Below are 22,364 nucleotides of genomic sequence, written 5' to 3'. Positions count from 1 at the left end.
AAAATAAAATCAGATACAGTATTCCTGCCAAAATGTTTAACCTAGATCTAATCACAAGGAAACAATTAGACAAATACAAACTGAAAAAGAGTCTATAACCTGGGCTTCAAAAGTGTCAGAGTGAAAGACCATTAGGGATCTATTCTACATTAAAAAATTAATGTAATAAGTAAATGCAATATAATTTTAAAAAAACAGATATAAAAGAAATTCTTCAGACAAATAAGAGATCTGAATAAAGTCTATATATTAGAGGATGTCTGGAACTAACTCTCAAATGCTTCAGGAAAAAATATGTATGTAGGAAGAGGGAAATGAGAAAGTGAACGTGCCAAAGTGTTAATTATGTGAAGTATATAGGGGTGAGACGATGCATCCTTCTTAGAACTTCCATGAAGTGGATTTTTCAAAATAAAAAGTTGAGGAAAAAACAAAACTAAAGACACTGAACTACATAGACTTAAGTCGTTTAAATCCAAAACACACACACCAAAAAAAAAAAATCCAAAACACAGAAGAAGGTCCTTTAGAGGGTCCCCAAACTACCAAACTTCCTTGTTTACCTGCTGTATTTAAACATCGATGAAGAGGAGCTAACACAGGCTGAAGTAAGTACTTGGCTGCCAGTTGTGGCTGTTCCCTTGACATAGTTACAAAGGTTGTGGTGGCAACTCTCTGAAACTGTCGTGCTGCCAATTTATCTTGAAAGTGAAATAAATCCAAAATCTAAAAGAAAAATTCCATGAGGTAAATACAGGCTCTTTGTAAGAAGCACTGCAACAACTAAGAAAAGAACACATTTCATATTAATTTCTTTGCACCAAAAAATAAACTCACTGCAATAACACTGATCCAACAGAACTGTTTGTTTGTTTTTTTTAATTAATTTAACAACCCAGCACCAAAGGGTATGAGAACTGAAGGAGCTACGTTTTATTAAACAATTTTACCAGATTTATAAAATGTTATTTGTAGAAAAATTGGAGAATAATTTTTAAGAAAAAAAATTAAATTCCAAATTACTATAAACACTTTTGGTGTATTTTTTCCAATATGTTCCCTGTACAATTCTTTCCTCTCTTCAGTTGAGACCATACTTAATATTCAATTTTGTGTATTGCTGAAACCTTCTCATGTTGTTAAAAATATTATTTCCAGATATTCAGCTTTCCTCCCAAATTTTGCTATGATAAATAGCAATTATGGGGTCAAAACATATAAATATATTCAGAATCTGAAGAGCCTGTCAGATCTGACCAAGGGTCTACTTTATTCTCAAAAAATAAACATTAAAAAACAAAAACCAAACAAACCACTGATCTCTCATATTTGAGTCTAAGCACCCAACAGAAAAGTACATTCTGTTCCTAGTTTAAAAGTGACTCAAATGTTTTGTAGACAGGAGAATTTGCTGTCTCAAAACTGTATGTGACCTGTGATGCTGCCAAAAACAGGCTCAGCAAGACTAAAACCTATGACTTATCTCATTTCCTTAAGTGCCAAAATTATAGCTACTAGTTTTAGAAAATGTTTAGTCATCATTGTAAACAGCTTTATCCTGTAAGATAATTTCTACTTAATATCTTCCAGTGTAAGATTTTACATCATGATATTTGTTCCCATGCATGCTTCCCCATGAGAACCTGAAGACCAGCATAACAGCTGAATGACTTTCTTTACACTGTACTCCAAAAGGCATATCTTACATCTAAAAGCATGTGAAGTAGTGACACATTTTCACCTATCAGATTAACAAAGAAAAGTTTTGTAACACTGTGTAGGTAAAGGTGTAGGAAAACAAATACATATATAATATCAATCAAAAATTTAAATACATATACTCTTTAAGCAAATCATTTTGATTCTAAAAATCTTCCCTATTAACTGGAGCACTGTAACAGCAAAACAATGGAAACAATTTAAATGTCCATTAACAGGAAGCTGGTTAAATAAATTATGGTACATAATATGATGAAATACTATGCACCCAAGAAAAAGAATGAGACAGCTTAATATGAAATGATCTCCAAGGTACACTGTTAAGTGAAAAAAGCAAAACTGAAAAATAGTGTGTGTAGCATATTATCATTTGGGTAAAAATTAGAATATAAAAACAAATACATACACATATAATTGTAAACACATGATTCACAGATTGTCTCTGCAAAATAAATAAGAAATTGGTACAGAGACAGGAGAGAGACTTATTTTTTCACTTACTCTTTTGTGCTTCTTAAAATTGTATACCATGTTAATTTACCTTTTTTATTTACTACATATTTTAAAAAAATAATTAAAAACACAGAAAAGACGGGATGGGGAACACATGTAAATCCATGGCTGATTCATGTCAATGTATGACAAAAACCACTACAATATTGTAAAGTAATTAGCCTCCAACTAATAAAAATAAATGGAAAAAATATATACATATAAAAAAACCTTTGGAAAAAAAAACAGAAAAGATAATAAATACAGCAAAACTATAGTTTCATATTCCAGTTTTGAGGGCAAGTTAGTCAGTTACTAATGATGGAAGTGAAAGTCACTCAGTCATGTCTCACTGTTTGCAACCCCATTGACACAGTCCATGGAATTCTCTAGGCCAGGATACTGGAGTGGGTAGCCTTTCCCTTCTCCAGGGGATCTTCCCAACCCAGGGATCAAACCCAGGTCTCCCACACTGCAGGCAGATTCTATAGCAGCTGAGCCACAAGGGAAGTCCAAGATTACTGGAGTGGGTAGCCTATCCCTTCTCCAGGGAATCTTCCCGAACCAGGAATTGAACCGAGGTCTCTTGCAGCGCAGGTGGATTCCTTACCAACTGAGCCATCAGGGAAGCCTATCAGATCAGTCTCTCCCACAGGTTTTTAATGTTATTAAGAAAGTCCTTCACTGAATAATAAACATTATATTAACTCAATACTGTTGTTGTTTAGTCACTAAGTCATATCCGACTCTTTGCAACACCATGGACAGACAGGATTTTCCAGGCAAGAATACTAGAGTGGGTTGCCTTTTCCTTCTCCAAGAAGATCTTCCCCCACTGAAATGTTGTGAAGTAATTGGCCTCCAACAAATAAAATAAAATTTAAAAAAAAAAAAAAAGAAGAAGATCTTCCCCACCCAGGGATCAAACCTGCGTCTCCAGCACTGCAGGCATATTCTTTACCGCTAAGCCACTGGGAAAGCCCCTAACGCAATATTAGGTGAACATTAACAGTCCTCTTTCTATAAATAAGCAGATAATCCTCAAACAGACAAAAGAAACATGATTTACCTGGGGGCAGATATCTCTATAATAATCCTCTGGTGAAAGAGACTGCTGGGGACAAGAGGCTAAAATCTTTGCAATCAAGTCACACTTCTTCCAGTCGGCAGCTGTGGCCTCAGCATCACTCCCTCCAGCCGCCCCGGCTGTCAGCAATGGATACAGACGTCAAAAATTCATAGCACCTCACCACATAAGGTCCTTAAATTAGAGGAGAAGCTGTTTTCTTCCCTATTCAAAGTCGCTAATTTCTTCTGTAAGATAAACTACCTCTTTGTACTTTCCTTTTGATGTTGGTCTCTGGCAAGTTCAGAGGAAAAAGTAGCGCTTAACCATTGTAACAAGAGTATTCATATTATCTGAACACTAGTTTCTTCTTTGTGCTTATTACTGACATGTTTTAAATGATTAGTATTTCTATTATTCTGTCTCTTTACATGCATCATGTCATTCAAACTGCCTTAAACTAGAGTTAGGGAGTAACAGGTATCAGATTTACCTTACCCCCTTAGAAAAAATATGTAAACGGTGGCTTTCAGACACTGGACAAAAGCAGCCCATGTACTGGTCCCTAAGAGAAGGGAAGCAAACAAGGTGAGCCCCATGAACACCCTAGCCTACTACCTTCAGAGAGGATTTTTTTTTTTTTTTTTCCTAATTTTTTCGTCCATACATACTACGAGGCATGTAGGAACTCAGTTCGCTGACCAGGGATTGAACCAGTGCCCCTGCACTGGGAGCATGGAGTCAACCACTGGACCGCCAAGGCAAGTCCCTAGAGAGTTTTGAGGCCACACCACAGGTAAAGGAGAATCCAGTGAAGCCTGCTATGTTGTTGAATTAAAGAAACACAGTTCAGAATTCAGGGACGTCAACACAGCTAGAGCTTTCAGGGTAAAACAGCAGAGAGGAGAAAGTTACACAGAGAGGGAACTCCAGAGATCAGCAGAGGAATCCTCTCTCAAGTCTTCTGCAGAGTATGGTGTGTGTGTGTGCTGAGAGAGACGGGAGAGAGAGAGAGAGAATTCAAGGCAAGAAACAGCAGAAAGGAGTAGGGAGAACAATCCCCAGAGTTCATGCAGGGCCTGGAATAGTTAGTGTTCCTACTAGTGAGCATGGAAAAGCCTCTTAATACGTACAGAGTCAAGTAAAATCCCAAAAAGGTATCGCCTTAGTATTGGTGCCAAATTACCTTAGGTTAAAGGCTATTATCCACCCACAGTAACAAGGTTTAAGAGCCAGAACTGAAGGACTCAAACTGATACCAAGAAAATTAACCGCATCCTAGCACAAAGCCCAACAAAGGAACTCAACAAAATATAGCATCTGGCAGTGCTAAATTAAAATACCCGCTATCCATTCAAAAATTACCAGGCACATCCACTCCAGTGAAATATTTTTTAATATAAGGATTATGGTTAGAAAAAAAGAGGTAAATATCAGAAGAAACCTGCTCAAAATGTGCCAAGTGGTTATTTGGAAAGCTGCTAAGGACGGCTATTTTTTTCTAAAACCACTATAGACGTATTGATTCTTTAAATTATGTGCATATGTAATTTTTTTTTAAATTCAAAAAATATAAATTAAAAACTACTACCATACTTAGTATGATAATTAACATTTCTTCTCTTAATGAGGACTAAGAGACTGTAACTGGAAACGAATCTAAAATTTCTTTCCAAAGCTTGTATCTCTTGGGTATCTCCAGCTTGAGGAGAACACTTTTATATTTTAAGTCCTGAGGTGAAGTATTCTTAGGACCTCTGGCCTTTGCCACAGAGAATTTCATGGTTTCTACAGGGTTTACTTAAACTTTCTGTACAATGTTTTCCTCTGACATTATAACTTATTTGAAACAGTTGACAATATTACGCAACAAGAGCAGTGTATCACAACTATTTTGGGGGAAAATAGCAAGAAAATGAGTTTTTTTGGAAAACGAGTTCATTAAAGTTTAACTTCCTCATGCCCCACAAAGGCACAAAGCCTAGTCTCCATCAGGTGTTACAGTCAAAGGCTGGAGGCCAATAAAGAAAAGTGGATGCTGAAGTAACAAACGTCTATTTCTTACCACCTGCTCCTTCCAAAATGCCCCGGACTACTGCCTGAACACCGCTGGGTCTCATCAACCTTTCAGAGAGGAGCTGCCCACACAGACGCCGGAGCCAAGCTGGGGCCCGGCACCTAACTTGCATCTTCCCTTCTGAGCAGGACTGAAAAAAGAAGAGAAATGTGTGAATGAATGTCAGCACAGTGGATAGGATTTTTTTTTTTTTCAGCAATTAAAAATATACAAATATACTGAGTCACACTGATAATTAACAGTACACTATACAGACTTCAAAAGGGCAAATTTTTTTCCTTTAAAAAAAAGGGGAGGGGGGAGTTCCCTGGTGGCCCAGTTGTTAGGATTCTTTCAACTAGGATTTCTTCAACTTTTGCTGCCATGGCCTGGGTTCAATCCCAGGTTGGGGAACTTAGATCCTGCAAAGCTATCACGGCAAAAAAAAATTTTTATAAAGAAAAAAAAAATCTTTGTAAACATTTATAAAATCTTCTTCAGCCTCACTTTTAATTTTAAGGAAGTAAAAACATAGTGAAATTTCTTCAAGTAAAATATCAAGTGAAATTTCAAACCCAGAAATATATAAATATGCTTGTGAATAAAATACAGATTTGGGGGACACAAGATCCATGCAACAAATCTGAACGCAGGCCTTACGATCAAATGCAGCTTCCAAAGGAGACTCACCACTAAGAGAGGCCACAATAGTGAGCGGGCACTCCTGTCCTGGCCTCTGAGGTCACAGCTACTCTGATTCCTTTTGACACAGCAGCTTTAAGAAGAGTTAGATTTCCTCAAGAACTCCTTTTTGAGAGTTCTGTGGCACCACCATGAACAAAACAGACTTGCTGTCCCTTATTTTGGGCTGGAGTGCAAATTATAGTGTGGTCATTCATTGTGTTTAACTGTGTGAGCATAAAACTTAAGTGAAGGAAACATTCAACCCCAACTAGTTTCTAATTATTAATAATTAGAGAAATTTGAGGGGGTTGATGTGCCATGCACTGTGTTAAGTACCCCCCCAACAATCGCAAAAGGGACTTTATGAGGAAGGTACTGTTGTCACCCCCATTTTATGGGTAAGGAAAGTGAGGGATGGAAAGGCTTACTAATTCCAACAATAGCACACTGGGGTTGAATTCCAGTGTGCCTAACTCCTGAGCCTCTGCTTTCCACCATGTCCTTATAAGGTGTTTTGTTTCATCTGGCAAACTGTGGACTCACTAAGAAGCAGAGCATGAGCAAGAGGGTCCCAATATGAGGCTCTAGTAGTATTCTAGGGATGAGATGAAAATGACTTCAGCAAGGAGATGTCTTTGTAGTCAGCTTCAGCTGGTCCTACAGTTAACTGTTTTGACCCTTCATGCTTTTTTTTTCCCCTTCATGCTTTAAAAAAAAAAAAATACATATTTATTTATTTGGCTGAACCAGGCCATAGTTGCAGCACGTGGGATCTAGTTCCCTGCCCAGGGATCAAACCCAGACCCTCTGCACTCAGAGCAGAGTCTTAACTCATGGACCACCAGGGAAGTCCCATCCTTTGGACCTTCATAGTTTACTAACCTAAACTCATAATAAAATTCAGGTACTAAAAGAAAATAAATAATTCCAGCTACATCACCAAATTTAATCATTTTGGATAAATAATTACTTTTAAGGAAAAAAGAAACTATATTTATGCTGAGCAGAATATATACTATTACATTTTTCAAAAAAAAAATCTAAGAATTAATAACTCTAGTTTTAAGTCATTGACTTCAAATACTCCATTCAAAGAATAAGATGTCCAAATACTTCTGCCAGAAGAATATTGTCAAACAGCCAAATTTTAGTTTAAAAAAAAAATACTCTGTTTGAGAATGAATAAAATATATTTTTGTCATAAGCCCTAAAAAATTATCACAATATTATTGGGAAAAGTGTCCATTTTTCATTAGAAGAAAAATCCCTTAAAATTATTCCAGAGGTTGGTATAATTTAGTTTGGCAAATACCATTTAACAATCTAAAAGACGAAACAGGATTCTACTAGACTAATTTCCAGGAGAAGACAGTTGTTCAGTCACTCAGTTATGTCCAACTCTCTGCAACCCCATGGACTGTAGCCAGCCAGGCTCCTCTGTCCATGGGATTTCCCAGGCACGAATACTGGAGTCGATTGCCATTTCCTTCTCCAGGGGATATTCCCCACCCAGGGATCAAACCTGGGTCTCCTGCATTGCAGGCAAATTCTTTACTGCTGAGCTACCAGGGAAGAAGACAGTACGCTACACTCTATCATTAAAGCTTCACCCACAAGAGTCCCCAGGCATGCATACCTGGGGCGGTCCTCCCTGGAGGATAAGTAATTCTCGGACTGCCAATGGCTGATACACTTGATCCAAGATGTCTCTTAGGGCCTTCCTCGATAGGGCTCTCTCTTCTTCAGTTAACACCTAAAAGAAACATGTCCTTGGCTTCTGTGAGATACAAAACAGGCAAGCAATAGAAGGTAATGCTCTGCAACAGTGAACAAAGATGCTTGTGAGGGGAGCAGAAGGCTGACTTCTTTTGCCTCTTTTTTTTTTTAACTTTTTATTTTATATTGGGGTATAGTCGATTAACAACGAACGATCATGTGAGGTGGATAGCCATTTATATTTATATACACGCATCCATTCTCTCTCAAACTCCCCTCCCATCCAAGTTACCATATAACATTGAGAAGAGTTCCATGTGCTATATAGTAGGTCCTTGTTGGTTATTCATTTTAATTCTTTTGCCTCTTGGTTTCCTTCCATTCAGAGGAAGCTATAATAAGGAAACACCCCGGCCCCCTCTCCATTCCCTCACCCACTTCTGGGCAGGAGATTGCATCCACTCATCCGATTGCTGAGTTCTGGCACACACAGAGGAGCTTGCCCCTCTTCGGTCTCTTGGGCATGAGCGCAGCTTGTTCTGCTCTTCTGTGCCACAGATTTTTCAGGGGCATGTCCTCTGCATTGGGGCAGAAGGAGCTGCAGTTTTCTACCATCCTTTAAAACTGGGTGAGAAGTGCATCTCATTGTGCAATGCACTGTTAGGAGACCCATGGGTCTCTCTCTATAGATCTTCCAGCTCTACCTTGATGAGTAATAAAGGTGACATTCTGACTTGTCATCTCTTACTCTGTTAACGGTCTTTTCATTCACTCAGAATTTGGGCAGCAAAGAGGGTGCTGTTTAACTGGGTCCCTGCTCCAAGCCACAAGAAACTGACCCCCTTTGGGAGCTTCACAGTCAAGACTCAGAATCCTGCTCGTTGTGATTTAGTAAATTGTGCTGCAGATGCTGATCAGAGCAGGAGCTGTTGCAGAACCTGTCCAGCTTCATACCGTCCACCCACCATGTTTCCCTCTCTCCTTCCACCCCATTACTTGGTCCTTTCTGTGGTTCCCTTTTCTTTTTTCTCTTCTGCCTGAGTCCTCTGGGTACCGCTTAGCTCAAACAATAGTCATTAGACCTGCTCCAGACACCTCATCTCAAGGAAGTGCAGGCAGCAGGCACTGATGGAGCTGTCAAGACGCACACAGCCCTGTTGTAAAGAGCACAGAGCTCTCCTCCGCAAAACATAAGGGCACTGGAGGAGACCATAATTTCATGTGACTGCTCAGGTGACCGTGGCCTTTAAATGTCTTCTGTTCTACTTTCTTTTGTTAGCACAGGGAGAACAAACAGAAAAGGAACAAGTTGGAGGGTGACAGAGAAAGGCTGACAGAAAGATGAGGTGAGTGGACGTGATAAAATCTGGATGCAGACCCTGGTTACATTCACACCTTCACAGCGTCCTCTGTTTAGGCTCCTGTGCTGAGGCTGGCAGTGCTCTCGTGGGGAAGCAGTGGTCCCTGTATGTTACGCTTGTGAGTCTTGTCTCCCCAGCGACTGTGTGAGCCGTTTGAGAAAATGGCCACGTCTAATGCTTTTTTATCCTTCACACTTTTATCATCTAGATGCTCAAATCCTTACTGACTGTCAACAAAACATTTGCCTGTACCCTTAACACCTAATAGTAACAACCAACACTGACTAGATTGTGCAGGGTACCCAGTGCTTGCATACTTCATCTCAATTATCTTCCCAAGAACTTAATGAAGGAGGCGTAAACAGCTTAATATTAATATTAATAGTAGTAACTTTTTGGTGAGCACTGCTGGGTATTGGGCCAGGTAACTTATACACATTATCCTTATTCCTCACAGCCACCTTCCAAGGTAGGTATTATTTTTTTCCTCAAGGCAGGCATTAATAAACACATTTTACAAAGCAGGAAAGAAACAGAGATTCAAAGAAATAGCTTGCAACCGCTGTTTCAAAAAGAAGGGAACAGGTGAAATGGACTCTCCAGGAGTGAAAGGACTCATACTTAATAAATGAAAGGTCCAACCCCCTAAAAAGATTCGTCTATCCACCAGAGATGCTTAGGCATTTAACAAAAATTCTAGGTCTTTCCATCAGCACTTTTCCAAAGAACTGAGATGACCTCTTATAGCAACCACACACAAGTACACACAGAGATTCCCACACACTCTCTCTCAATGGATGCTTACCTCCTCCTCAGGGCTCAGCGGTGATCTCTTGCTCGGGCAGAACCCCAGCTGGCACAGACCTGCGGCAATGTCCCCAAAGTGGCGGCAGAAAACCAGGCCCCCCAGAGACGCGTGCTGAGCAACACCGAGGAGGCCCCTGCAGCTCGTGTGCAGCCTCCGGGCAGCGCTGGGGGCGGCACTGAGGCACACCGCGTCCTGAACGACGGCCCCAAACTCAGTCCTGTGCCTCAGAGGGACTCCGACACCAGGCACGAGATAGGGGCAGACACCCAAGGTCACTACGAACTGTAAAGCTGACTGGACAGTCTTCTGCTGGGAGACGCTAAGCGTGTCCGGGCTGAGGGCAGGAGCAGCTTCTGGAGTCTTCGGGTTGGGTTTACCTGGACTGAAATCAGCTGCCAGGCGGAGCATGGTTTCCTTCAAGCACAGCAGCAGCAGTAAGGCCTGGGAGGTAAAATGCCAGGTGACGTCCATAGAGTCTTGCGGCCACTCTGCCTTAATAGCAATTTCATCCCGTAGGAGTTTCAATATCTTCCAGTGAGGATCTTTCAGAAACTTGTCCTCCAAAGCAGACAGGTTAGATTTTAAAGTAGCCAACAGGATGTCATGCTTCGTGATCTGCAGTGAATTTGAGCCTGATCCTTCTGAAGAAAAATCACTCAAATTACATACATGGAAAACACACTGTGCTTGCCTCCATGAGGAATGCCTTGCCCACTCCAGTTCATCTTCTGAAACCTGACTCAGATGTCGTTACTCCTAGAAAGAGGCCCCCAACTGTGCCTCCCCAGCCAAGGCAGAATTCAAGATCACATTTCCTATCCTACCACAGCACTTGCATGGAGTCAGAATTATGTTCATAACACATTATATTGGGTTAGACAAAAATTCATTTGGGTTTTTGATAGCATTCTATGGAAAGACCTGAACACACTTTTTGGCCAACCTAATACTTCATGGAGTTTGTTTCCATTCCGCACACGTTCTGAGGGGACAGGGTGCTTGCTTCCCCAGAACCAAGAGGCCAGATCTTAATCAACTTACTGGGCTGAAATTATAGCCAGAACAGAAATCTAAAAAGGTAAACATTTACCACAGAAGGCTCATTCAAACTGTTCTAGATCCCAGGGATAAGGAATTGAAGAAAACAAAGTCCTTTCCGTCATAAAATTACAACCAGTGAAGCAGATCACAGAATATGGACACGGGATGCAAAGAAATTAATTCAATCACATACGGTCCCTAATATCTAGTCTCAATTTTTCCTGAACTCTCCCAATATGGTCTTTACTGCCCTCAGCTGGTGAAGGAGCTCACGCACACTCTCAGCAGCTGACATCCTTGCTGACTCCCTCCTTGAAACGCTCCTCTTAGGTTCTAAGGCAGCAAACACCCTGTCCTGGTTTTTCCCTCCTAGCTCAACGGCCATCTCGAAATGTCTCCTCTACTGGTTCTTTTCCTCTACCAGATATCAAAGTGCTCCAGGGCTTGTCCTGAACTCTGGATTATCTTCCTCGACAGTTTTATTACATGCCTGGCCCATGACTACCCTCTAAGTTTCAGAGACATATTTCCAACTGCTGAATGAAATCTCCACTTAGATATTTCTTAGGCTTTTCAAATTCAGCAAATTACTGATTCTCCCAAGTACCTTACACTCCCAAGTACAATCTAACCTGGTTACTAACTGGTTATATCTCCACCTTTTTCTTTTCTACAACCTATCACCAAGTCTTTCCTGTTCTGCTTACTAAATCACTCTCAAGTTTATTCATTTTTCTCCATTTCACAACTACAACCTTTGTCAAAGCCATGAACATCTTTAACGTGAAGTACAGCAGCACCTTCTTGACTGGCTTCCCTACTTTCACGCTCCCAAAAATTTACTTTTCACACATCAGATCCTCTTAATATTTAAAATAGATTTCTCTTCAGAATTCCCTGGCAGTGTAGTGGTTAAGACTCTGCCTTCCAATATTGGAGCACAGGTTCAATCCCTGGTTGGGGAACAACCTAAGATTCCCACATGCCACAAGGTATGGTCAAAAATTAAAAATAAATAAAAAATAAAATAGATGTCTCTTGGTGGAAGCACACACACATTCCTGACGTGTGCACACCTAAAAGTGGAAATGCTGAGACACAGGTATCTGGAATCTCAATCCAAATATTATCTCCTCAGAGGTGACCTTCCTTGACCACTCTAAAAGCCATCCCCCACACTATCAACTCTGTGATAACACCCAATTTCTTTCCTCTATAGTACTTATCATAGTCAGTAATTATTTTATTGGTATTTTCTTTCTTCTCTATTAGAACTTAAACTTAATGAGGGTGGGTACCACGTCTCTCTCATTTGGTCAGTGCCTTGCACAGCTTACATAAAGTAAGCCCCAAACAAGTATCTGTTAGTTGACTGAGTAAAAGAATGAATGAAGAGTAATAATAAAGATCTCCTTAGAACTCCTATAAGACCAAGCCTCTCACAGATAACTATCAACTCTGAACAAAGAGTAAAAAGCAAATATCTGAAGGTGCCTAAAGGTGATGAAAGTGAACAAAAACTAGAGAAGGCACTCGAAAGGAAAAAAAAACAGCACTGAATAAGTTTCCTGCTCTTCAGTCTGGGGTTAGGTCTTTGCATACCAAAAACACTAGAAGAAACTCATCTTACTGACTTGAGAATCAAAGCACAGAATTCAGGGCAACTACAGCAGGTGGAAAATAAGAAATCTCAGAAAGTATAGAACCAGAGAGGAAGAGCTCCCAGTTCTGCATAGTCACTTCAGTTCAGTTGCTCAGTCGTGTCCGACTCTTTGCAACCCCATGGACTGCAGCATGCCAGGCTTCCCTGTCCATCACCAACTCCCGGAGCTTGCTCAAACTCATGTCCACCGAGTCAGTGATGCCATCCAACCATCTAATAAAAACTGTGCTTAAATCTGTGGCTAATCTTTGAACTAAGCATTCATGGGAAGAACTTTAAATACCTCAGCTAAAATGGAAAGAACTGTTGCCCATCGCAGAAGAGACAGAGCTTAGAGTACGAATCAGTCAAATGAACTGCCTACTTTAGGGAACTCCCTGGTGATCCAGTGGTTAGGACTCAGCACTTTCAGTGCCATGTGCCCAGGTTTGATCCCAAGTCAGGGAACTACGATCCCACATGTCCCATGGCATCGCCAAAAAAAAAAAAGAAAGCCTAATTAAAAACCAAACCAAAAAAGATCAATCCTCTCTGGAGGACTATAATAGAATCTAGAGTTTCAAAAGCATATCCTTCATGGTGTCAGTTATACAATCCAAAAGTCCTAGACCTGATGAAGAAACATGAAAGTGACCCACCTCAAGAGAAAGACATTCAAATAGAGACTAATCCAAGATGACTCAGGTGTCTGAGCAGACAAAGATTTTCAAGCAACTCTTATAACTGTGTTCAAACATATGATGGAAAGTACTCATTATGAATGAACAAAATGAAGACACTCAGCAAAAAAGTAGCAAGCATTTCTTAAAAACCCAAATGGAAATACTACAATTTAAAAACAAAATATCTGAAATTTTTAAAAACATCAATGGATGGATTTAACAGCTTTGAGATGACCACCCCAAAAAAGTGAACTTGAAGATATACCCCTAGAAATTACCAGTCTGAACAACAAAGACAAAAAAGATTTTATAGAAAAAGAGCCTTAATATCTGTGAACACTATCAAATGATGTACTTGTAATAAAATAGAGTAACTAGAATAAAAGGAGAGAAAATGGAGCACAAAAGGATGTGAAGAAATAATGATCAAATTTTTCCAAAATTTAGTGAAAAAGCATAACATTTACAGATTCAGTAAGCTCAGTGATGCCCAATCAGGATAAGTAGAAAGAAAATCACATCTAGGCATATGATAGTCAATCATTAAAATCAGGTAAAGATCACACTGATATAGGGCAGAAACCAACACAATACTGTACAGCAATCATCCTCCAATTAAAAATAAATAAGTAAAAATTAAAAATTAGACAGAGACAAAGAGAAGATCTTGAAAGTAGTCAGAAAAAAACAGTCAGCATAGGAGACCAATGCTATGAATGAACTTATCATCACAAGCAATGACTGTTAAAAGATAGTGGAAAAACATTAAAGTGGTAACAGGGTAAAAAACAAACAAAAAACCACCATCACCACCTGATGTGATGACAGGAGGGGAAAAAAAACCACCTATCAAGTTTCAATTTTATATCCAATAAAAAGTAACCTTCAAAAATGAAAGGAAAAGGAAGACATTTTCAGATCAACGAAAACTAAGATAACTGTCTGCCAGCAGATCTGGAATACAAACAAATGCTAAAGGAAGTTCTTCAAGCTGAAGGAAAACAGTACCAGATGGAAACTTGGATCTTCAGGAAGGAAGGAAAAAGCATCAGAAATATTAAATATGTGGGTAAATATAAAAGATCCATTTGTTTCCTCTTTATTTGTTTAAATATATATAACTGTCTAAAGTAAAATCTATAAAACTGTATTGTGGGGTTTATATCTTACAAAGACACAATAAACATGAAAACTATAACATAAAACCCAAAAGGGGTGGAAAGCTATAAAAGAACCCTTACACAAGATTTTCATGTGTCCTGTGAAGTGGTACAAGATAAATTCTAAGCAGATTGTGAAAAATTATGATGTATATTGTAATTCTAGGATGACTACTAAAAATGTAATGCAAAAAGGTGGATTATGGTTATAAAACTATAATAAAATCCTGAAAACATAAATGAAATCAAACAACAATAGACTTCAAAAATAAAAATATATCTTCTAAGAAAGATGCAACTGATGATAACTAAAAGGGTGTTCAACAATACATTATTTATAATAGTGTAAAATTAGAAATACACCTTGAGTAAATTATAGTCTACCTGTATCTAACATACTCTATTTTATATGCAACATTTGTTTTGCTTATTATCATCTCTCCACCAACGAGAACAAAAACTCCTTGAGGACAAGGATATTGCTCTGTTTTGTTCACTGCTATGTTCTCCTTGACTGGAACAAGGTCTGTCTGACACAGTAGCTGTTCAAAATAAGTAGTTATTTATTGAATGAATGAATGATGGATGAATTATTTGAAGCCATTATACTATGATGAACATTATTCAATGACATGTTCACTAAAAATATTCTAAAGTGAACAGAGCATGAAATACTACATGGGGAAAAGATATGAACAGTTTACAGAAAAAGAAATGCAAATTGCTCTTAAACATGAACATATGATCAACCTTGCTCCTAAGAGAAAAGTAAATTAAAACTATACCGAAATATCACTTCCCATCTATCAAGTGGCTAAAATCCAAATGTTTTTATAACACATGGTGTGTTTCAGGGAAACACACACTTTCATACATGGCTGGTAAGAGACTAAAATGGTACATTCCCTAAGAAGAGAAATTTGGCAATATCTCACAAAACTACATAGGCATTTAACCATCGGCCCAACAATCCCTCTTTTAAGAATCTATCCTATAGATAGATGCACAGGCAAAAACGCAAACTGGCATACACACAAAGCTTGCTCATGGCCGTATTGTTAGACGGGCAGCAGTAGGGAAGGGATGGGGCTGAATCAAAGTGCGCTTTGTCTTGCAGAAGCTAACCCTTAAATTACACCAGTGTCTCCAAAAGGTTACAAAACATCCAACAAGACACTGTAGTACAAGCAAACACTCAAGCACCTGTTTGCTTTCAGTTTGGGGCAACCTAGAGTAAGCGCTGCCTCTTTATAATGCTTACGGATGATCATGCCTGCCCTTTCATGAATATGCATGCCTCCCAGGCTTAAAACTACTCTGGTCCAATGGTTGGGGGAGATAGTGCTTTTAGGCCTATTTAACACAGAACAAACCTGACTCCATATTGGGTCTATTCCTTTAGCTCTAATCTTCGTGCCCTAGTGTCTGAAATATACACCATAGCCTTTTCTCTACCTCCTAGGTTTGACCTTTAAAGGTATAACGCTTTTCCACTTATACAGAGATAAAAAGGTGCAGAAAAGAAAATAACATTTTTCTCCATTGAACATTTTTCTCGGTTGGAGGTCTATAGGAACATCATGGCTAGATTGACAACTGTGCCCAGTCTGCAAAAAGCCACACCCTATCCCCTTTTAGTATAAAAGAAGCCTGAATTCTAACTAGGTTAAGATGGTTTTCTTGTACCACCATCTTCTCAGTCTGCTGGCATTCCAAATAAAGTTGTTATTTCTTGCCCAAACACCTGTCCCCCAATTTACTGTCCTGTCATGGTAGAGCAGTGAACAGTAATAGCTTGAACTTGGCAACACTATTTCCCTGATTCCTTACTTGTCACATGTAATAAATGCTTCTACTTTAAGAAAGTACTTGGTGTGTTCACTAAGGACCCCAAACCCACTGAGTCTGGTAAAAGTATTTTTTACATTAACAAAAGTTTTAAAACAACTCAAATTTACTTTACAATATTGTAGTGGTTTAAATTTTTTTTTTAATTTTAAGAGTTTAAATATTTCTAAAAAGAAAAAAAGAAAAAAAAACCCCAAATATCCATTCATAGAAAACTGATGAATAAACAGTGGCATATTCACATAATGGAATACTGTGCAGCTGTAAAAGGGAAAGAGGAAGATTTCCATGTACCACTACGCAGCTATCTCTAACACATATTGAATTTTAAAAGGTACAGAATGTATATAGTATGCTAACTTTTGTGTTAAAACGGGAAGGTACACAGATTATTTTTATTTTTTAAAAGTAGTGGAAGAACAAATTAAAAATTCATTACAATGAATTATAGAGAAACGGGAAAAAATCAGTGGGAACAGACACGGATAAATGCATCCAGCTTTAGAGTTTTCCTCTTAAAGCACTGTATGTTTCTCATGGGCTTCAAAGGTGGTGCTACTAGTAAAGAATCCGCCTGCCAATGGAGGAGATGCAAGAGACATAGGTTCAATCCCTACGTCAGGAAGATCCCCTGGAGAAGGAAATAGTAACCCACTCCAGTACTCTCGCCTGGAAAATTCCATGGACAGAGAAACCTGGTGGGCTACAGTCCATGGGGTCACAAACAGCTAGACATGACTGAGCACACACATGTTTTTCATAGTTTGAAAAAAACAAATCAAAAAGAAAATTCAAAATATTCCTAAAGATAAAAGATAAAAAAAAATGAACCAAAAAAAAATGAACCTAAAAATTCTATACTTTATGTCCAAGGTTGCCAAAATACAAGCTACAGGTCAAATCTGGCCCTTTACCTATTTCCACAAATAAATAAAGTTCTACTAGAACATAGTCATGCTCATTTATTTACATATTACATGTGGCTGCTTTCGAGCTATGATGGCAGATGTGAATAGCTGTAACAGAGACAGTATGGATCACAAAGCCCAAAATATTTACTGCTTGCGTTTTACAGAAAAAATGTTCCAGCTCTTTCTCTAAGCCAAATTAGCAGTATAACCACACATAATTATCTCAAATGACTTGAAATATAGAACTTTGTACATCCTGAGGACAAAAACAAACAAAAAATCCCTTAGAAACAGTAGGATTGTTGATGATAGTAATGTTGGACTTGTTATTTTAAAACATTATATGCATGTGTGAGTGTATATGAATATGTGACTATATATTTGCATGCATATATATAAGTAAATAACTGTATTAATTTTATTAGGAATCAATATCTACAGGTAAGAGAAAAGAAATACAAAGATAAAAATGTAAAATATAGTAAAGAAGAATGGCTAGGTGGACAAACACATGTTAAAGAGTCTAGGTCATGGTAGATGAGTTTTCATGGTAAAATTCCTTCAACTTTTCTATAAGCTTAAAATTTTTCTTAATGAAATGTTAGGAAAAATTTAAACTCTGTAACATTTCATTTTAATTAGGACTATCAGTAAGAACTTTTGATTTGCTTTTGTTTTCTGAAAATCCAAATATTTCCTGGCTCTAATCATTGAAAAAGTCTGGAAGCAATGACATCTCAGTGGCAATAAATATTACTAGTGTCCATCTTGTGGTCCCTAAATATCACTTATTCTTAAAAAGAATTGCTTTCAAGCATAGAGCAAGAAATGTATAAGATGAATCTGAATATCTTCTGTCCTAAAGCAAAGAAGCAATCAAAGACTACTAGGTCACATCAAAGAGTCCAAGAGCTCATTTGAATGACTCCCACAGGCCACAGATGGAACAATTAAGAGTATCAAGAATAATCACTGCAATAAATTGAAACACATATATACAAAAACACGACTACATAATAAAACAAAACCAAAAAATATCACTCCGTTGGCTACCTTTGGAGACTAAGACACTAATGCATTTTTCTGAAAACTGATTGATAAAAGAACAGGATGAACCTAACTGTATGAAAACTTATATGTGTGTGTGCCTCAGTACATACACAGGAAAAGATCTCAAAAGCTATACTTCAAAGTGTTAACAGTGATGATCTCTGGATGGTAGGGCTTTGGGTGATTTTTCTTTTTTGCTTCATTAAAATTTTTTTCACAGTAAATATGTATTGTTTCTGTACTAAAAATATATTTTAAGGTTAGAAAACAGTATGTAGTATATAATATCACTTTTATAAACAAATTATACATATATATATATATCTCCAAAATGTAATCTCTGGATTGTGGGATTGAGGTCATTTTAATTTTCTTCTTTAAGCTTCTCTAACTTTTTTTTTTAAAGCTTTACTATAAGGAATATTAGCTACTTCTATGAAAAGAAAAAGGAACAATAACATTTTAAAATGTTATTCAATCTAGTGAGAATCACTAAAATAGTGAGAATCAGAAGAGTAAGATTTTTCAGTATTTCTCTAAGACTATTCAGGGCAAGTGTTCTGACCCACTGGCATGAATATCTGTTGCCTTTGAGTGATATACACCCAAACAGGAAATGAGTGCTTTCACAGCTTGTTGCCACTAATGACTAAGATCAATAAATAATCTCTAAGTAACTTCCTGTGACTTTATAAGATCTTGGAACTTAAACAGGGCACACAAAGAAAGTGATTAACAAAAGCTACTAGCTCCGTTTTCTTAAGAGTCCCTTATAAAGTGGTCTCCTCTGCCCTCTTCTGGTGATAAAAACAAAAGTTACTTGAAAATAAATATGGCTTTCTCTGAGAGCAGCAGTTCTCAAAAGTGTGGTACAAGGTCTCAGGTTTTGAGGGCCTTCCCAAGATTCTCTCAGAAAGTCAGAAAGGTCAAAACTATTTTCATATTAATACTAAGACAGTGCCTTTTATGTTCTCATTCTTTCTTGAGTGTACCAAGTATGAAAATTCATTAATATTAGTTCATATTCTATATTAAAATCAACTTTTAAGAAATCACTTCTTGTTGAGTTTTAAAGAGGAATACACAGTTATCTGAAAAGATGATGGAAATTTCCTCCCTTTTCACTTACATATATAGATGTGTGAGTCTAGATATCCATCTGTTTCAATAAAAAAACCTGTCATGATAGATTGAACAAAGAAGTAAATATGAAAACCCAGCTCTCTTCTAATAAGTCAGACACTTATGATTTGCAAAAAAAAAGTGTAATAAAACAATGCCATTCAAAAGTAAAACAATGTTACTCTTCCAACTGTTATTTTGGTAAAATATATTTTTTTATGTGAACATGTTAAGGTTTGTTACTGTTGTATTTAAATAAATTTAAAAGGGTTCTCTTAAAGTCTTAATTTGTAATACAGTAAATATTGATACACATAATCCACATAAAAGCTCTTTTAAGTCCTCCACTTTTTAAGAGTGTAGGAGTACTGAAACCAAAAAGTTTGAGATCTGCAGCCTTAAAACAGTGTTTTTCAAACGAGAGTCATATACTGCTTCCATAACTTTTTGGCCATTTATTTTGAGCACCAGCTGTATTGCTATTTGCTTTATTCATTTATTTCTTCAAGTTAAATCTTTTTAAACTTAAATTAGTAATAGTTAATATACTATCCTAAGGGCTTTATGTATTTAATTCAATCCTTGCACCAACTCTGTGAGATATGTGTGTGTGTATTAGTCGCTAGTCGTGTCCGACTCTTTGCGACCCCATGGACTGTAGCTTGCCAGGCTCTGCTGTCTGTGGGATTCTCCGGGCAAGAATACTGGAGTGGGTTGCCACTGCCTTCTCCTCTGTGAGGTATAGAGTATTATATTAATATCCTTATTTCCAGATAAGAAGACTAAGGTTAAGGCATTTGCCAGAGAGCATATTCAACTCTGGCAACCCAGTTCCAGAACCCAAGCTCTTGATCACTATTTAAAGCTTTTCAGCCTCAAAATGTTTCTCTACATACTGCCTACAACCATCCCCATCATGCTTTGGGAAATGCTGCCCTCATAAACAAAGTTATTTATTCTTCCCACAACCAATTTAAAAGTCTATGCTTTGTGACATTTAAAAGCAGACTTCACAATTTGTGTGGTACTTTCTAGTAAATTCAAACTGTAAAATAAGGGACTTTACTGGTGGTCCAGTGGCTAAGATGCTGCACTCCCAATGCAGGGGGCCCAGGTTCGACCCCTGGTCAGGGAACTAGATCCCACATGCCACAAGAAAGATCAAAGATTCTGCAAGACCCAACTAAGACCTGGTGCAGCCAAATATATATATATATGTGTGTGTGTGATACAGTTTCATCATATACAAATCACCAAAATTTATAGCCCCCCAAGCACCACATAATTCAATTTTAATGACTGAGTTCAATGAACATATATTTAGTCTGGCAAGTTATTTTTTTAGGAAAACTACTGCTGAAATGCTGGGAAAGACCAACGGTGAGAAGCGGGGAACAGAGGATGAGCCAGTTGGATGGCATTACCAACTCAATGGACATGAGTGTGAGCAAATTCCGGGAGGAAGTGAAGGACAGAGAAGCCTGGCATGCTGCAGTTCACGGCATCACAGAGTCATCACAGACACAACTTAGTGACTGAACAACTGTTGAGATGACCTCAAGCAAAACTTCACTGAAACTGACAAAGCCCTTTCCAATTCTGCTTAACACACCTCCTAATAAGGGAAGTCGAGCTATTACTCTTACTTGCCTCACAACTGAGAACAGAAATGGAAGGCAGGTGAAGAGAAAATAACGCTGTAGACCTTTTAATAGCTCAAAAGGGAAAGACTCGGTATCTTCCTTCCTTTCGGTCTATTCAATTTTCATCTAGACTGAATTCTCCTTCCTCTTGTATCCTTCCACAGCCCCATCCTCAGATAACTCCTTCACTAACTAACCAACTGCTACCTGTACCCTCCATTCACCACTAGTATTAATATTATCTGCTATGTTGAATATCTTTGGCCTATATGTGGAGTGGGGTTTCCTCATGGGCTCAGCAGTAAAAAATTGTCTCCTGCACTGCAGGAGACACAGGAGACCCTGGTTAGATCCCTGGGTCGGGAAGATCTCCTAGAGGAGGAAATGGCAACCCACTCCAGTATTCTTGCCTTGGAAATACCACTGACAGAGGAGCCTGGCAGGCTACAGTCCAAAGGATTGCAAAGAATTGGACACAACTGAGCGACTGAGCACACTATATGTGGAGTACCATCTCCCCCAACAAGATACTTGATAGCACAAGTTGTTAAATAATATTTCTATCTCCAAAATCACTGAGGACAGAATACTACATACAGTTGACTTTCAGTAAATATTACCTCAAAAGTAGTCAATTGAAAGAAAAAGAAGTTGAACTAGCTGGAGGTACTTTTAGCAAATACTTTCATCTTGTCTCAACACCCTCTGTCCATCCGGAACATATGAATACTTATTATGCACAGGTATTTTTGTAATTCCTTCAGCAGTTGATATGATAAAAGAAAACAGCAGAAAGATTCACACAATATAACCTATTTGTGAAAATAATATATTACCAAATTATTCTTTTTCAGATAACAATGTTTGATTTCTCTTAAGCTAAAGGAGTACATGTAGTAACCCCACCACATACTGAGAGTTAGAGAGGGTCCTCCAAAAGTGAAGTGTATGTGTTTTGCAACAGATGACTACTTCCAGACTATTTAACTTATTTAATCCCTGTTCTCAGTAATGTTCTAGATTGTTGAAGTTGCTAGACAAGCAACCTCTCCACTAATAAGTCAAGAATGCATTTTGCTGTTTAATTCTTCACTGTGGCAAAGTAGTATACACAGTTCCACACTACAGTTGAAGGCATCTGAAATTCAAATCCTAACTCTACCACTTAGGAGACTGACATTGGGCAATTTCCAATGTACCTGAGCCTTGGTTCCTTCATCTGTAAAATGGAACACAAGTAATATCTACATCATGGAATTGTTGTGAGGATAAAAAGATCCATACTTAAATAGCACATTATAGGGGCTGACACTTAGCAGGCACTCAATTACTTTTTTTTTTTTCTCCTTTTTGCTCATACTG

General features: G+C 38.1%; 1 protein-coding gene across 1 annotated transcript in view; it reads right to left on the bottom strand.

Annotated features, from left to right (window-relative positions):
• Window positions 1-22,364, bottom strand: part of TANGO6 (transport and golgi organization 6 homolog) — a 180,859-nt gene that overhangs the window by 156,209 nt on the left and 2,286 nt on the right. Inside the window, exons 3-7 of the mRNA XM_065919341.1 lie at window positions 9,900-10,543; window positions 7,654-7,770; window positions 5,343-5,484; window positions 3,281-3,417; window positions 564-726 (exon numbers count right to left, since the gene is read on the bottom strand). Of these exons, the coding sequence (XP_065775413.1) occupies window positions 564-726; window positions 3,281-3,417; window positions 5,343-5,484; window positions 7,654-7,770; window positions 9,900-10,543 (1,203 nt within the window). The remainder of the gene's footprint in view (window positions 1-563; window positions 727-3,280; window positions 3,418-5,342; window positions 5,485-7,653; window positions 7,771-9,899; window positions 10,544-22,364) is intronic.

The sequence above is a fragment of the Muntiacus reevesi genome, chromosome 2, assembly GCF_963930625.1.
Source record: "Muntiacus reevesi chromosome 2, mMunRee1.1, whole genome shotgun sequence".
NCBI classification, from domain to species: domain Eukaryota; kingdom Metazoa; phylum Chordata; class Mammalia; order Artiodactyla; family Cervidae; genus Muntiacus; species Muntiacus reevesi.
The sequence above is the reverse complement of the archived record's forward strand: the minus strand, read 5'-3'. Positions and strand labels throughout refer to the sequence as shown.